Here is an 18,098-nt window from a genome sequence, read left to right as displayed (position 1 = left end):
ACTTGCATTCTCACCCTGCATACATTTCCTCCTTGTTGCCATAGAAACCAGTGGCAGGATGCATTCCTCCGGAGGACATTGGACTGCCTGAGATCAAGGAGCCTCCTATTCCTCCCCAAAAGGATCACATTCCTTTCTTTCTCAAAGGGTTACCACCAAGGTGAGCCACACATTATCCTTCTTCAAATCTTGTTGTGATCATATCATGTTGCAGAACAGCCAACAAAAATATAATTAATGCTTTCTGAAAATGGTTTCTCTGCAAATATGAAATTTGATGTGGCATGCATACACATTAGGAGATGATGTGCTTTTTCTCCCCAGGTACGCGTACAAGTGTAACGTAACAATCATTGGTGCGATAAAAAGATGGGCCTTTTTCAAATACCAGGCCAGAGAAATGTGTACAAGGATCATTATGCTGTAAAACACGATATTTTCACGGCATGAAATTTTCGCGAATTGGACCCGACGGCCTTTTTTGCGGCATGAAATTTTTGCGGGTTGCCTCTAACATTCAATGCATATAGTGCAGACAAGAACTTTCGTGTGCATTTTAATTTCACAAATTTTGGCCCTTGCAAAATTCGCGAAATTAAAATGCACACGAACATTCCTCGTTTTACAGTATATTCCAAGACAAAGTCATCATTGCTTATATGTACAGTGTATAGCACGACTCTGAGGAAATACAATGTACATTACACATTTTTGTTTTTGTTTTTATTATCTTTGGACATGATGTCATGAACACCGTAGAAACAGTTATCTGAATATCTTGTGTTATCTCAAAAACATTGTGCAATTGATTTTTTTTTATTTCATTTTCTTTGACCGTGTATCATCTAAAATGTCAACGCTGTGAATATCTACATAGATATATATGTGTATGTGTATTGGATGCAACATGACATAAATTAATATTGTCCTTTTGTCACTTTGTATGTTGTGAATATCTACATTTTGTGTGTGTGTGTGTGTGTGTGTGTGTGTGTAGGATATGCATTTTCTTTTTCTTTTTTTTGATGAGGGATATTTGTGTATTTTTGGAATCGCCAGATGGCAGAACTGGGTGATCCGTGGGGCCGTGTCGTTCGCCATGGTGATATTCTACACTGTTGTCATCTACATGGGGCCTGTGGGTCTGACAGGACTGGTGAGGAAGAGATTTTATCACAAATCTCATATTTTATGCAAGTCTTTCCCCCGAGTGTGGAAGTGGTAGATGAACGATGAAAAAAAAATGGCCTGAAGCAAGGAGGCGATGACATGATATTTGCTCCTGCGACGATTGCTGCAGTCTTATTTTCTCCAAGGACTTAGGGTTAGGGTTAGGGTTGTGATAGGGTTTTAGATTTAGTTTGATGTGCGGATTGGGATTAGGGTTAGGGTTATGTTTGTGGGTAGAATTTATGTTTGGCGTGAGTAGCATGCAGATATTTCATAGGAGCAATTGTTGCAGTGATGAGCAAATGTTATGGAACCGGTAGAGGCAGAGATACCATGTATGTTTACATGTCATTTTGAAATATGTACTATCCACAGACACACCTGTCATTACTGCAATTGCTCTATTGCTATTAAAGTGTAAATCTTTTGAGGGCCAAAGGGCGCCAAGCCCTTACCCTTTTCCTGAAAGAATTGGAAGGAAAACAGATGTTGATTTGTAAGGGCACGTACTGGCAACCTTGTGAAAAAAAAAAAAGAGAGATTTCATAGGCAAATGAATTGTAGATACAGTTTCCTAGAAGAAGATATTTCACTCACTGGAACTACCTGTGTGTGGCGTAATTTTAAGTTGTCATTTCTGTGCTGTGAAAATTACCTCGTCAGTCTCTGGAAGATGTTGGAAATATTGAACTAATGAGTAAAGAACAAATTGATATTAAGCTAATCCAGCAGAATGTGTTTTTGATATTGGAGTTTATTTTCCGATTTATATCAGCATTACTGTGATGTGTGCATTGCCTCATTAGAGGCTGGTAGCATGATATGCGTAATGTTAAAGTGTGTACAGTTAAACTCGCATAAGTCGATCTTCTCGGGACTGAGCAAAACACATCGACTTAGGCGATTTTCGACTTGTGCGTAAGTAAAAAAAAAATCGACTTACAGTTACACCACACGTACATATGTATAATGTACATGTATGTTGTCTACTCGGGAGCCGAGAGCTGGAGCGGTGTGCCGCAGCACGGGTCGCCCGGCAGGGCCGCGGCTAACTTTGCATGGACAGTGCATTAGTATTGGCACAGGTCCGATTACTTTACACCCTTGTTAAACCTTGGGGAAGTGAATATGAACGATATTTGAGCAGTGATTGATTCCAGTTTACCATACCATGGCTTGAAATGCGTGTAGAGGTGCAATTCTGATTTACCCGTGCCCGTAACTTTCCCCCTACTTTCCGCTTTGAAAACTCAGCAGCTTCGTCCATACCACTCCACTGCACGGCACTGCAAATGCAAATGCCCAAACTACACTGCAAGCTCAATACTGTACATGTAAATGAACGCATATGTACTGTACGAACGCCTTACTGCGAGTGGAGCAATACACAGCCCAGTCGCTGTACGTACATAGCGCGGCAGCTGACAGGGCTGTACCAGCGGACCTCCAAACAAGAAGAGAGTTCAACGAGTTCATGCGATCGCTTTGAATTTTGATACTTTAGATCATTTTTTTTTTTGTCACCTCAAACTCATCTGACAAACAAAATAATAATGAGTAATAAATAATGAATAATGACAGTGATTTATTACACAATAAAATCTTATTCGACTTAGGCACAGTGAATTCAATGGTTTTTCCGTGAAAGCGTTCTTGGAATTTCATCGACATAGGCGAGTATTCGACTTACAAAATTCGACTTGTGAGTGAATTAATACACGTAAGTCAATGGGGAAAAATCGGGACTTTTTAAAATCATCGACTTACGCGATTATTTGACATATGCGATGTCGACTTAGGCGAGTTTAACTGTATGTACATACAATGTAGCATGGTCTTATTCCACAATTATATAGAAAAGGTGAACAATGTGTCATGGACAAAAAAAGGAAAACATGCATTCTCCTTGAACATCTATTAACTTTTATTGCTATTCTCCATTGGCATGATTATTTTATTGTACTTACGGCACAGAACTAATTTCAGGGGTGCCTTGTGTAGATGTCTTATTCCTTCTTCTCGTCTCTTTTTTTTTTTTTTTTTGGTGATAAATTAGACCCAATGCACGAAATTTTACATTTGGTTTCTCCAAAAGTGCAATTTTATCCATTGAAATTTGTCAGTGGCTTCAAAGTCGCAATATTTTAGATGTACTTTTAGCAAGTCCATTTTCTAAATGTTGAATTTGATGATTTGAATTCCCCAGATCCTCTTGATTGAGGTTATGTGTTTCAAAGAGATCATCAGCATCGGCTATGCCGTCTACCGCACCCAGAACCTGCCCTGGTTCCGCACACTCAGCTGGTATTTCCTCCTCTGTGCCAACTACTTTGTCTATGGGCAGAGTGTCAAGGATTACTTTGGAATCGTCCTCAGAAGAGAGTTGGTAAGGTTGATTTAAAGATTCCTTGTTTGGTTGCAAAGATTTCATGGTTAAATATCCAAAGTGTACGTACATCTATACAACATTTTAAGTTGTGCTCAGTGTCTTAGGCTGTGTTTATCTAAAAAATTTCTGAGGCAGAATCAGGATCCTAAACGCGTTTGAGGCATTTTCTGGGGTTAGATAAACGCAACCGTTGCAACTGATTGACAAATTGCCCTACATCGACGTAAATAAGCACTGAATTGATCAGTGTTTTAGTAGTAGCCATGATAAAAAACCATGGGCGTACATACTCGAGCAGGATTCGAACCTACGACTTCCTGATCACCGGACAGGCGTCATCTCCACTAGACCACCGAGCTTTCGCCCGACAGCAAGTGTTGGTTCTAATCCTTATAGCATGCAGCGGGTACTGCTTTTGTTATTCAAATTCATGAAAATTCTTCCGTCGAGGTGTTTTCATTGCAACTGATTGACAAATTGCCCTACATCGACATTTACGTCGATGTAGGGCAATTTGTCAATCAGTTGCAATGAAAACACCTCGACGGAAGAATTTTCATGAATTTGAATAACAAAAGCAGTACCCGCTGCATGCTATAAGGATTAGAACCAACACTTGCTGTCGGGCGAAAGCTCGGTGGTCTAGTGGAGATGACGCCTGTCCGGTGATCAGGAAGTCGTAGGTTCGAATCCTGCTCGAGTATGTACGCCCATGGTTTTTTATCATGGCTACTACTAAAACACTGATCAATTCAGTGCTTATTTACGTCGATGTAGGGCAATTTGTCAATCAGTTGCAATGAAAACACCTCGACGGAAGAATTTTCATGAATTTGAAAAACGCAACCGTGTTTTCAATTGCGTTAAGAAATGCCGTTTTGAAACGCCTTTCAAAGGGCGTTTTGAAACGCATTTGAGACCACGATCGCCATTCTGTGAGTAGATAAATGCAATGCCATTTTGAAAAGCATTTATATCTCAAGGTCAAATCCCAGCTGTTTCCGGTTGTGCTCTCTACCCATTATTTGTGTGTGACTGAGGAGGCATGTTTGGTGGTATGCAGTTGACCTTTACTTCCCCGGTCAAACGGCACAAAGCAGCTGCGCAGTGACACCACTCGTATCGCGATTGTGTGATGGTTAGACAAACGTGGCTCCCTGAGAATCGCGTTTCAAACCACCTTTGCAAACACCGTTCCAAACGCGTTTTGAAACGTGATTCTCTATCTCAAGTTAGATAAACGCAGCCTTACTTCAGTGATTGCTAAATCAAAATCTCAACTCACTTCTCAGTATGGAATCTGGAGTTGTATATTTGCAGTGTTTTAGAAATAAATCTTTAATACATGATTGTAGGTGTATGGGGTTTGAAGACTGAAAGAGTCTGAGATTGTAATTATAAGAACTGCTTAATGAATTGTTTTAATTTGTTTTCTTGCCATTCATGTGATGTTTCTTCTTCTCTGCACAGGTGGCCCTGCAACCCTTTATTGACTATTACAGATTCATCTCATTTTGCCTCTATGTGCTGGGTAAGTTGTGGATTACTGTATAAAATGCAGCTCTTGGAAATCACCTGCAGTGTTTTTAACATTTGGCCCCTAAAACACAGGAACTGTACATGCAAACATGTTGATGCCATCTGTAACTAGCACTGTATTCAGTTCACTCATTTCAAATGATTGACTTTTTCGATGTGATTTGTGAAAAAAAAATGTAGAGACTTTAATACTTGAAATGATATGTGATCAGGGCTTAATTTCACAGGCATTTCTGCCATTATTGTAGCTTTAATAAGATAGTCAAAGTTATCAAAGTGGTTCTCATTTGATCTTCCTCTCTCTTATACCTTCCTTTTTTTGTTTTTAAATATATGTGTGAGAATAATGATGGTTATTGGTAAATCTGAGTGCAATTCAGTGAAGTGGTATTTCACACCAAGTTTACCAAACACATATTGGAGAGGTACACACAGACAAATGTTGGGATAATTGTGCACATTATGTGATTGAATTTCATAATATGATCCCTTAGGAAAACAAAAATACAAAGGCACACATAAGCGCATGAACACTTTCACACATGCACCATGCACAAACTTGTTTAAGTAGTAAAATGAAAAGAATTAACCAGTTCCCTACCAGACTTTCAAATTCTCATAGGCTTTTTACAGACCTCTCAGGTTCCTACAGTCAGTAGATTAAATTAGCGGTGATCTCCAATCTATTCCTGTCAGCTCTTTCTACAAACAAATAGGCAAGGGATTGGGGAAGCATTAGATAGTTCCTAATGCTTCATAATTTCTTCCGTTGATGTTTATATTTTGTATCCATTGCAGACATGTCAATAACACGTGACGACATGAATCTGAATGTAATGTATTTGTACTGATATGTTGTGTATTTTCTCTGTTGTGTATATGGTTTTTATGAAGTATTGAATAAATAGATAGGAATCCAATCCATATCAAAATTCTTTGAATTTGCACTTCTCAGAATTGTTTACCTTTTTTTTTTTTCCATTGTAGGATTCATCATGTTTGTGCTGTCCCTTCAGAAGAAGCAGTACCTTGTGCAATTCACTCTGGTAAGTCAAGGAAGGCTTCACAGTAAACACTGGTGGTTAAGAGTGTGAACCATATTTCTTATCATTGGAAATGAGGTTGTTTTTCTGTGCATGTATGTATTTCCTCTTGCTTTAGTGTAACTGCAGACCTGTCAACTTCCAGTGTCAATAATCGTTTGCTCTGATTTTGTCATTTGTATGGATTAAAATGTATTCTCATATGTTTGTCATCAGTTCTCCATGCAGAGAGATGTACTGCTACAGTCAACCTCGCCTAAGTGGTCTGAGTCAAGACTAAGTCTGGCCTAAGTCAAGTCTATTTGGACTGAAGAAATAGCTTTGACTGGGAGAAAATTTGACTTATGAGGGATTAAAGTCAAAAGAATATAAAGGGAAGAGGACTTCGAAAGACCGTCGACGTAGGCAATAATTCAACTTATGCGAGGTCGACTTAAATAAGCAAGGTTGACTGGAAATGTTGTTCACTGATGTCTTAAAATGAAATAATATACTTCTCCTGTCTTTCAAATCAGGGATTTTAAAAAATTTTATTTTCTTAATCCTGTTGGCCATTTCAGGAGAAAGGTGGATATAAGTCAAAACTACTCATGTCAAATTATCATCGATCTCCCAACCCTTAACCCATTGAGGACAGTTTGATTTTGCTACAACACACATTTCTTGTACACACCTGCCCGAGAATACACGGGACTCGTCCTCAACGGGTTAATCACCTGATTACTGTTGCATTAAAGACCCAGTAGCGGGGGAAAACATTGGTGGTCCAGTTGAATTAATCTTCATTTTTTGTCCATCGGGGTACATTCCACAACCAGGAATGTTCCTTCAGCAAATTGTGCATTGAAGCATACACTCATCAGTAGTTGTGGACTTCAGTCAAACTCCTTTGTCTGTGTGTACATGCAGAGAGATCTGTGATAAAGCTGTACACAATCTTTACATGGATTCTTGAATATATCCGAGGCGGGCCATTCTTCCCGCTCCATGATATCCCCACGTTACTGGGTCTTTAAAGGACAAGTTCACCTTCATAGACATGTGGGTTGAGTGAATGCAGCAATATTAGTAGAACACATCATTGAAAGTTTGAGGAAAATCGGACAATCCGTTCAAAAGTTATGAATTTTTGAAGTTTCTGCTCAGTCACGGCTGGATGAGAAGACTACTATAGCTTGTGATGTCACATGAGTACAACGATATAAAGAAAGTATAAAGAAATTTCAACATATTTTCACTTTTCTCGCATAACAAAAGAACACTGGACTTCTCTCTTTCAGAAGGCAAGGGAAATAATATTTCCCATAACATATGTCAGTAACCAGTCGAAGAAATGTGCACTTTATTCAAAAAACAAAGTTTTGTGAGATTCTCTTTTTATTTTCCTTATACCGTTGTACGCATGTGACATCATACACTGTAGTAGTCTCCTCATTCAGCAGTGATTGCACAGATGCTTTAAAAATTCATAACTTCTGAACGGATTGTCGGATCTTCCTCAAACTTTCACTGATGTGTTCCAATTATATTGTTGCATTCACTCAATCCATATGTATACGAAGGTGGACTTGTCCTTTAAGCTTTGTTTGAAGCCAAACCAAACTGAAGTAAGAGACTACAAGATATGATGGCTGAATTCTTTTAGTTCACATGTCACTTTACCTTTGATATGAATCTGTAGTTGTCATATGATAACAAAGAGGACATAGATGACCTGAAATCAAAGTTGTAATGGCTCTCCCATGTCATATGTTAAGAGTGAGTCTTGAATCAATAGTCATGTTGATGACCTCATTACCATTGTGTTTTATTTTCCCTCCAGTTTGGCTGGACCCACATAGCTCTGCTGATAGTGGTCACTCAGTCCAACCTCATTGTCCAGACTCTGTTTGAAGGGATGATCTGGTTCCTTGTCTCCACCACCTGTGTCATCTGTAATGACATCATGGCGTACATGTTTGGTAGGCACCATCGCACCTGATTTTAACTGGATAAGATTGTCCGTCACAGAAATCATTTGATAATCCTAAATCCTGAAATTGTATGGGATAGCCGTCCTATTCATTCAACATTTTAAGCTACTGTTCCAAAGAATCTAATAGTAGAGCTTATCAGCTTTACCATAGTTGACTGTGTCAGACATTGTTCTACCTCTGGATGTTCAATAAAGAGTAGAGTCATTATTTGTGATTCTTGAATGCATTTTTGGGTATAGATAGTTTATTTGCGCTGTCGTGCCTGGTATTCATTTCAACAGAGTGAATAAGATTAGCAACCACATTGTGCATGGTAGTGTTTTAACAAAAACGTTAACAAAAAAGTTAATCGACAGGAAATATATTAGTGACCATATATGGTAGATGGCCACTATAGACAGTGGCTGCTGAGGCAGGTTTGACTGTACATTGCTGTTTGATATTCAGATAACTCAGCTAGAATGCTTATATCTGCAGATATCTTTGTGTCCTATATATTTTTTTTGACATTTTGTTTATGTGTTCTGTGTTTGCAGGTTTCTTCTTTGGTAGAACATCACTGATCAAGCTCTCACCCAAGAAGACGTGGGAGGGTTTTATTGGTGCTCTGTTTTCAACTGTTATTTATGGCTTCTTTGTGAGTTGTGTTCTGATTACTTTTCTACTTTTAAGTTTTTACAGATTACTTCAAAGCTAACTCTCTTGGATATGAAGACAGAGAAGTCTCTGTATAAAATCAATGTCATGATGTGTGCTGCCCTGTCTATTACGAAAGTTCCTTGCCAGTTTGATTTCTTTAACAATTGCATAACATCCTAAGCTACAAATTAGTTTGCAGAAATTATCTCAATTTTATGTTTCCCAAGTTTTGATAGGGCCATGAAAAATAATGGCTGTGTGCTGATTGCATTCCATTTTCTGAATTTTCAATGAGAGATTGTGATTGCTTTTAGAGTTATGTGACAAATTAAATCAGCCTCCTCGACCTATTTGGCAATGAGAAATGATATTAGTTTAAAGTTTAATTTGTCAACTCAAGCTATATATTTGTAATAATCACTGTTTGTGTTTGCACCATTCATACAATAAAGAACTGCTGCTGTTGACTCAGATTATTTTGTTTTGTTAAAATCTAGGTCTTAGCTCACCCTGTTTGCCAAATAGAACTAGACACAGTTGTGGTGAATGTAACCCAATCTGTTTGATCTTTCCTCCTCTTCTTCCAGCTGGCTCGCTTTCTGGCTCAGTTTGAGTTCTTTGTTTGTCCAGCTGAAGTAAGTACTGCAGTGATCTGATTTTTATAAAAAAAAAAAAAATGAATGAAATGATTCGAGCTGTTGGGCAATTATGGTATACAAAAGCTATGTATATGATATGACGTAGATACTCTAGTCCTTGAAACTGGTTAATGCACATTTCATTTGTGACTATTTGTAAGGTTTCATATTGTTTGCAGTGCACACCAAGTATTTCCTACATTTTTGAAAGAATAGAAGTTGAAGTCATAGGTTACTTAGAGTTTTATACTATTTGTGAGCACTGTAGTATTCACATTGTTCAAATCAAAGCAAGCATTTACCTTACTTCTACCTTATGTCCTTAACTTGAGAATGAAGTGAATGTGTTCAAAGTAATGTATATATAGATTCTTTGATTTATACCTCAGACATAATTTTCAGGGCAAAATCTTGACACTGGGTTGTTAATGACTGAGGTGAGAGATTAGTGTCAAATTGACAACATGAAGTATTGAACTTGATATTTAGTGAGTTGTACATGGATGTGTAATATTTTAGGGCAGTTAACTTGTAGTTTGTTTGTTTGTTTGTTTTTTCCAAATATCAATTTCTGCTAATGTAGTACACATACCTTAGTATCCATGTGGAGGCATATCAATTGGATATATTGATATACTGTAAAATATTGCATCCCCTTGAGTCTACTCACTTGATATATGTTGACCTTTTAACCTTTGACCTTCCAGTATGACCAAGAGAACATGGTGTTTGTAATGAGCTGTGAGCCCAGCTCCACATTCCAAGTGAGGGAGTACACTCTGCCCGGCTTCATGCAGAATGGTCTGAGTCTGGTGAGTTTCATTGGTCGGCCACTCAATGCCTTAGATTTGATAACCTCCATAGCAACTACAGTGTAATATATACACATTTCATGAAAGCTGCAAGAAATCAATTTGTAGATTTCATGTGTATGTTGTAGCAAGGAGGTTGAAGAGATGGAGTAACAACAGAGTTATTCCCTTTGATCTATGTTCAAAGCCGCCGCTCAAAAATATTTGAAGCATGTGCCAAACAGGATCTGCCACGCCGATATGAAGACAATTGACTCGTGTCTCATTGCATAATCACCAGCCACTTTCAAAGGAAGATATATGTCTTTGTGATGGTAATTTCTTTTCGCTATCCCTTCTTATAAAAGGTAGGTGGTACAGACACGAGGATACGCGAACAGAAATTGAGGGAAAAATGCTGAAATGAAGATGAAAATTACTCGACTGGGCATATGCGGGCACTAATCTGATATATCTATCAATAAAGAATTATACTTGAAGATTATTCTATATTACTCTTAATTGGGGGAAATTAAGCCGAAAAGTGATAAAACCAGCTTTCCAGGATTGTACAGTTTTAAACATTTTCACATGATACAGCTCTGATTTACACTTTTGTGCAAATTTCTGGACGGAACTGACTTTTGTTTTACATGCTTTATTGTTAAGTGAAATTTCATTTCATTTAATAAATAAATAAGCAAAATATGGCCAACATTATGATAACATTCAAAATGAATCTTCAGATTGCTCAGCAAGACAGCGGCTTGGAACATCGATCATCAAAGGCACAAGTGCACCTGTGGAATTCTTTTGTACATCAATAGAAATCTGACAACTGAATAATTACAGCCAGTTGGAACTCCATGTATAAATCCTCCTTGGTCGTAGTAAGAGCGGAAATTTATGTACAGTGAGTCTTTGTGACTCATTATGATGTTGTTTGTGTATTTAGATGAGGTTACAGCATCCAGGCATGGTCTCTGGAATCCAACGAGAAAAAATATTGCAGTTTATTTATATTTCACAGATGCATGAAAGAAGATACTCAATAACATATTATGCACATGTGTTTGTCAAAGGAGGAAATGTCCTGCAATCAACTCATATGACAAGTGCAGTACAGTCACAGAGGAATGTGAATTTTATACCATGGTTTTCAGCATGGTCATGTAACTTGATCAAAATTATGCTCTTAGCTGCATTATCAAGTATATCTCGGAAACAGCAGTCAAACTTTCCCCACATGATCTGGGCAAACTTTTTTTGTTGTTGTTGAAAGTACTGCTTCATCTTCAGAATTATGTATAAGCTTCATTGTGTCATATCATTATATGATCAAGTCTCTTGCAAGTAGCCAAAAATTAGGTTTCTCTCAGTTGTCGTAGGTGCTGTGTTTGAAAGCCTGAGGAAACATCCTTAGTGCTAATGTAATACACAAGAGATTCACATGTATATGTGACCCGTTACAACAAAAGGATCCTTAAGTCGCTGACGGCTGAGCCGAGAAAATCGTTTGAAGTCCCATCGTCAAAATTGGTCAGAACAATCGGATTTTTGTTTTTGACATAATTTTGTAGTCTAATGTTTTGTCCATCATCTTCCCAAATTTCGAAGCAAAATGATCAAAGGAAAGGCAAGAAATAAGCATTTTTCTGGGCCATGATTTTCCGACTTTCAATGTAAGAGAAACGTGTCTGAAGATTTGGATTTAGCGCCACAGCTAGACTCTGCCCCTAGCAACGAGGGAGTGATCTTTTTGGTCAGTGCGTGGCATCCTAATTACCGATTGGTCGTGCGTAGACTGCTGGCGCTAAGCTTGACTGAACATGGCGGAGGTTGCTAGGAGCGTGCCTTCTATTGTCAAGCGGTGAAAACTGTCTCGCCTCCCCATGACCGTGATAGCATCGGAAGTACAACTTTGAAGGCGTTTTTCTCGAAAATCTGATTTCCTCAACCGCTTGACATGCGCTGAGAAAATCATCATTATCTCCGCAAGCGAGTACTTTTATGAGTCGTGCTATAAATGAAATTAAAGTAGAAGAGTAAGGCAATAATATCATGCCATTTTCAAAAAATTGTCCTCCCCCGACTTTCGGATCCTTTTGTTGTAGCAGGTCACATATTATAAGTTGGGCTCTATTATTGAAGAGGCATTGCCAGTGAAGACTGCAAACCATAAGATCACACCCCCTCTAATCTCTGCTTTACCCCCATGGACTGTTCCCCCTAGATTGGTCTCCATTGGGAGACAGTCAACCTGATGCCGTGCCAGCTCCACGCCCTCATCATAGCCCTCTTTGCCTCCCTAGTCAGTCCCTTTGGAGGATTCTTTGCCAGTGGCTTCAAGAGGGCTTTCAAAATCAAGGTAGGAAGGTCTTTGAGCATTGATAACCAACAGAGCATGAGGAATCATGGTTTGGTGATGCTGACACAATCACTTCATACATGAACACAGATTTATTATGAATACAGTGGACTCCCATTATAAGTAGTCCTCAGGACCGGCAGTTTTCTTTTGTTATACCCAAACTTCATTATAACCGAACAAATAAACAATAGAAAACAGAGAATTGATAATTTTGCGGCCTAAATTTTTACTTCATTGTATCTGGAATTTCGTTTTAACCATGCTCGTTATAATGGGAGTGCATTGTATACAGAGATCTGTGACTCTGTATAAAACTTTGCATGACGTACTCAAATATATTTCCCAATGATGAGAAGTTTAATGCAGTAATTAATACAGATCTGACTGGATGTGTAGCTGAATAGTATGATCAATAAATGTATCAATGAATGACAGGTCAAATTAGTGTGGCATTTTGATGTCATTTTAAGCTGTGGTATAAATGCACATGACATGATCAAGTCCTCAAAACAGCTTCATTTTCTCTGCATTTGCTTAAATATTTTTCCCCCTCCCTGCATGTTCATATGTATATAGTTGAAATCTCTGTACAAGTGAAAGTAGAGAAAGAAATGTTATGATTCTTACACTATGAAATATTATCTTGACATTTTTCACACTAAACCTTTCCATTTGTATAGATTAAAAATCATATGTCAATGCACATGAAACATGCTGTACACACAACTTTGAGCAGGAATGCTTCCATGTACTATATACACCAAATATTTTGCGAGGTTTTTATTTTCCTGAATTTCGCGAGTTAGGTGCTATTCTTGAATTTAAAGACACACAAATATATTGACTCTAATCCCGACATAAATGTGATGTGCACGCATATTTTCTCCATTCAGGACTGTACTCTGCGATTGCAAATTTAACCACTCACAAAATTTAGACTCACTAAATATATGGTGATGCAGTATGTCCAAGCCTTGACCATTGTAGTGTGATAGATTCAGTGTTTCGTACAGCCTCAACCTTTATCTTTCATCAACTCTTTCAAACACAGACCTGTCAAGTAGGTTTACAACCCACAGCTGAGGAGGTTGAGATTTGAGTCCAAGCTGAGTATGTATGTGCATGATTTTAATCATGGCTTCTACTAAAACACTAAATAATTGGTGCTTATTTACGTTGCCGAAGGACAGTTTGCCAATCAGTTGCAATTTTATTGTCATTTTGCTCAGGACTTTGGAGATGTGTTTCCAGGGCATGGTGGTATCATGGACAGATTTGACTGTCAGTTTCTCATGGCATCATTCCTCTACGTCTACATCCAGACGTTTCTCAAGTGAGTAGACAAAGTGGGCGTGGCCACGCACTAGCCGCAGTCACACTAGCAAAACTTTAGGAAGTTCCAAGTTCCTGCAGTTTTGCCAGCGTGATTGCAAACTTCCCAAAATTTCTTGCAGAACTTCTCACGAAAATATCCCCTCAGAGTAGGGAAATTTCCTGATCTCTGGCAAATCTTTTAAGTTTGTGCAGTTTGAATGCTTGCAGCTGAAACTTCGCGAAGGTTGTCATTTGACCAGCCCGTTTGTGGTGCCTCTGAAGCAGGCTTTGGGATCCTTGGGATGTTCGTGTGTGCATTGTCTATCAATCATTAGCTGTAAGACAGTGCACACTTTCTTCTTTGTTGCACGTGCGCACCAGTGACCCTGATTTTGAGAACTGAAACTTTAAGAAGTTTGGCTGCGCCTGTGAACGGATGAGCAAACTTCGCAACGAGTTCTGTTTTGCCAGTGTGACTGTGGCTAATGAGTGGCTCTGACCTATCCGAAGACACCGTCTTAATATATGGAGAGATTGGTGACAGACCACACAGTGCTATAGACCTACGTGTATGTAAGATAATTCAGTCATTTCTAAGATGACACAAACGTGACATGGAATCCAGCTATTAAACTGTGATTGTTACAAAATGTTAACATAATTTTTCACTTATAGAACTGTATTCATCACTGATATTCTTAGACATTTTATTTGTTATTACTTTTTTATCTTTTTTTTTTTTTAAGTGAGAAAAAACAGTAATATCATAATTCCTTTTACTCTGTGGGGTACAGGAATTTTCTTTTATACACCACACAACAATGCTCCACACTAACTTTTTTTTGGAGTGGCCTATTTTAGCGACCAAATCATAAAATTTAATTTGATTGGTGGCCCAGCAATGACATTTGGCGCAACTAAAATTTATCAATTTTTGAATAATGGTGGCCTGACATCTATTTCTAGTGGTCCAGGGCCATCAGGCCACTGCTAATGTTGAGCTTTGCATATGCCTATGTTTTGTTACTCATGACAGCTTATCATAAATGAGTGTTTAGGGATAAAATAGTTATTCAATAATGTTTTGAATTCTATAATCATGGCTGTTGTTATCAGTATCGTTACTCTTGTTGTCCTCATTTTTCAGAACTGCCAACCCACAGAAACTCACCCAACAGATTCTGCAGCTCTCCCCTGACGAACAGCTCGACATCTTCAACCAGCTGCAGGAACAGTTACAGAAGAGAGGTCTCTTGCAGGGCTGAAAGGCAGGGCTGTCCTAGCTGTAAGGCAGCAACCATGGGAGGAGCAGCAAAGTCTGTGAAATGGTCAAAGGTGACAGGTCAAAGGTGCACAAGCTGTGTCAGTGGGTACTCCACAAGTAGACTAGTCTAGATCTATGTGTGTTGTCCAAGAGCAAAAGATGACTGTCAACGGATGTGGGAATGTGTAAATATAATATGTCTGATGCCACTAAGATAAAAGTACTGTGCATGCCAGAGCCTGTGCTGTAGAAGTAGAGGTTCTGCCAGAGTTATATTACAGATGTATCAATGTGTACCTGAAGCCATGTACATGTTTTTGCAAAGCTATATTACGCAAGCCTTCACGACAGGATGGTCAAGTGTGTTTGATGGAAAACGTGACGTAGTTGTTGAAGCTACTCAGTATTAACCGTGCCAGGTGGAAAACATTGTGGTGCCCCAGCCACAACAAACTATCGTCCAAACAACATTAGGGACATCAAACAGCAACATGTCTCTTGGTGCAATATGGGTGTTGAATTGTGTGCAAATGGCCTCTTTGAACAGCGAATCAATAAACTCATTATGGATCTTTTCTTTTTTTCTTTTTATTTCTGTTTTTTCATCAGCTTAAAATTTTGTTTGATGTCAGTTGCTCAGAAATCCACTGGGATTTTGTGTTTACACTTGCTATGTAGCCCTAATAACTACTTGGTATTGCAGAAAGCAATAAGTGAGTGAAATAGTGATGTAGCAATGTATTGTTACCCATCAATGCACCTGTCATTCCTTAACCCTATTCTAACTGGGCTATTTGAGACCAAGTTTTTACTGGGGGGGGGGGTCAATTTGACCCCCCCTTCAGATCTCGGCCGCCGATCACGCGATCGCCGCAAAATTTTGCCTGAACATAGAGCTGGATGTCAACTACAAGATTACATGGTCATACAATAGAAAAATTTTGATTTCATATTTTTTAATAAATTAATTATGCAAATTAACACATGAAATCATGTTTTCACCTATAACTCCATCAAAAAGACTGAAGGATTATTAAATTTTTGTGTCAAAGTTCCTCTAGACACATCAAACAATTTTCTTGTACAAAAATAGCGCAATCAAAATCATTTTCTTTTGTTTTTTATTGTTTTGTTAATTTCTTATGTATTTTATTGTTTTTTCGTTCTTTTGTTTTCTATTGTTTTTTTGCCAAAATTTGTTGGAGGCACTTTTTCAAGCTTATCTACATTAGAATTGATTTATTTCAATGGCTAAAAGTTGAAATAATCTAATTTATATCAATTAAACAAAAAACCATAGTTTGCATTGGATTTGCACACGAAATCATGAATTTGAGCGGTTTTCGGGTTGACATGCATATGCAAAACATTGCATAACTTCAGAACGGTGTATCCGGACCTCGCAAATTTGGTCTCAAAATATGCGGGAGACTCAAATGAAAAAAGTCGTGGAACGACGCGGCAAAATCTTTGCGCGTTGCGAAATCGTGGCGCGAAACGTCGAGGGGGGGGTCAATTTGACCCCCTCCCCCAGTTAGAATAGGGTTAAAGCACTTATTTAGGGTCTCCCATAAAAAAAAAATAAATAAATAAAAAGGCCATCTCAAAAGAACTGACTAATTTCCCACTTCAGTTATCTTTCATTCTAGTCATGCTTGTGGAATTATGATTAGGAAAGGTTGAGTTACTGATGTTATGGTAATTATTTTAAATGGATTTTAAGATTTCTCTGTTACCACTCAGGGTTTAATTTACTTTACAGGCTGTTATTCACAATTTTCACAGTATGTACAGTGTACTGCCATGATATATATATTAGTTTGTCCTTCATTCACAAGTCTGTTTGACTATTCATATTAACCCTTTCTGTGCCAACAACTTTGCACAGTGTGTACGACGCTGTGGGGTTTTCTGTGCCATGTGGCACTCAAAGCAGATTTATTTATTTATCATCAAACAAGGATGTAAGTTATCTAGAAGATAAGTTACTGCATTGTACAACGCTGACCTGCTTGAAAGTGACATAATAATCATCTAGTTGATTTTGGTCACTCACCAGGAAGAAGAAGAAACTCACAAAGGGTAAAAAAATGTCCATATTTGCAAAGTTTGTGTGGTAAGATACTTCTGGGTTATTTATCTTGCAAAGATAGGTGTGGAGTTTATTATTTTGTTACAACATATATAACATATACTGTGAAATGAAACGGATGCTTATTCATTGGCATGTTGTATTACAAATGTGCATATCATTATTCTGATTTTAATTCCTTCATGACAGATTGCATAGGCAGGTATCACAAAGAGATTGCGAACATTCTATAAAGAGAATATTCTTACAAAATGCTCCTGATTGGCAAATTCTAGTGATTTTTCTTTTTTCTGCGGCTAGTTGTGATAGTCACACTCAAGAAGAGTGTTGTTTACCATGGTATTTGGCTAATTCTACTTTTTTTTTTTTAATGCACCTGCGTGTGATGGTTGGAAATTTTGTCCAAAGATTTAGTCCCTTTTGTTTGATTTGATTGTTTGTACAAAATGCAGATATCATGGTACGCTAAATATTGAAGGGACAATGTCCACTCGTTTCATGTGACTTTCATTTCATATTTTAGTGGTTTGAGTGTCAGGATGGGGAAAAAATTATCCCTACAATGCAAAGGAGTAATTATGAAGAATTAAAAAAAAAAAAATGTATTTATGGCCCGAACTCATTATGTCTATTTGATGCTGGCATCATTGTAAAGAGATTTGTGGCTTTTACTGACAGTGAAAAAAATTGTTCTGAATTTTACTCGGCATGTGGATAGGAACTTACACGTAGGAAGATGCTGAATAATTTCTTTTTAGATTAAAAATAATGATATGGACTTTACTGGGATTGCTTCATGTGTTTCTGTTAATATAGTCTGCTAGCCTCTGTTTCAGCAAAATCTTGAGTATCGGTACGCATGTGGGAGGCTG

The 18,098-nt window shown here is 38.0% G+C and overlaps 1 protein-coding gene across 1 annotated transcript in view; it reads left to right on the top strand.

Annotated features, from left to right (window-relative positions):
- LOC140228349 (phosphatidate cytidylyltransferase 2-like) overlaps positions 1-15,677 on the top strand; it is a 30,222-nt gene extending 14,545 nt beyond the window's left edge. Inside the window, exons 2-13 of the mRNA XM_072308576.1 lie at positions 45-160; positions 1,060-1,156; positions 3,377-3,556; positions 5,030-5,090; positions 6,086-6,144; positions 7,964-8,102; positions 8,654-8,754; positions 9,344-9,391; positions 10,102-10,206; positions 12,419-12,553; positions 13,786-13,889; positions 15,018-15,677. Of these exons, the coding sequence (XP_072164677.1) occupies positions 45-160; positions 1,060-1,156; positions 3,377-3,556; positions 5,030-5,090; positions 6,086-6,144; positions 7,964-8,102; positions 8,654-8,754; positions 9,344-9,391; positions 10,102-10,206; positions 12,419-12,553; positions 13,786-13,889; positions 15,018-15,135 (1,263 nt within the window). The 3' untranslated portion in view covers positions 15,136-15,677. The remainder of the gene's footprint in view (positions 1-44; positions 161-1,059; positions 1,157-3,376; positions 3,557-5,029; positions 5,091-6,085; positions 6,145-7,963; positions 8,103-8,653; positions 8,755-9,343; positions 9,392-10,101; positions 10,207-12,418; positions 12,554-13,785; positions 13,890-15,017) is intronic.
- The last annotated feature ends 2,421 nt before the right edge of the window (positions 15,678-18,098 follow it).

This window comes from Diadema setosum, chromosome 5 (genome assembly GCF_964275005.1).
Source record: "Diadema setosum chromosome 5, eeDiaSeto1, whole genome shotgun sequence".
NCBI lineage: Eukaryota > Metazoa > Echinodermata > Echinoidea > Diadematoida > Diadematidae > Diadema > Diadema setosum.
The sequence above is the reverse complement of the archived record's forward strand: the minus strand, read 5'-3'. Positions and strand labels throughout refer to the sequence as shown.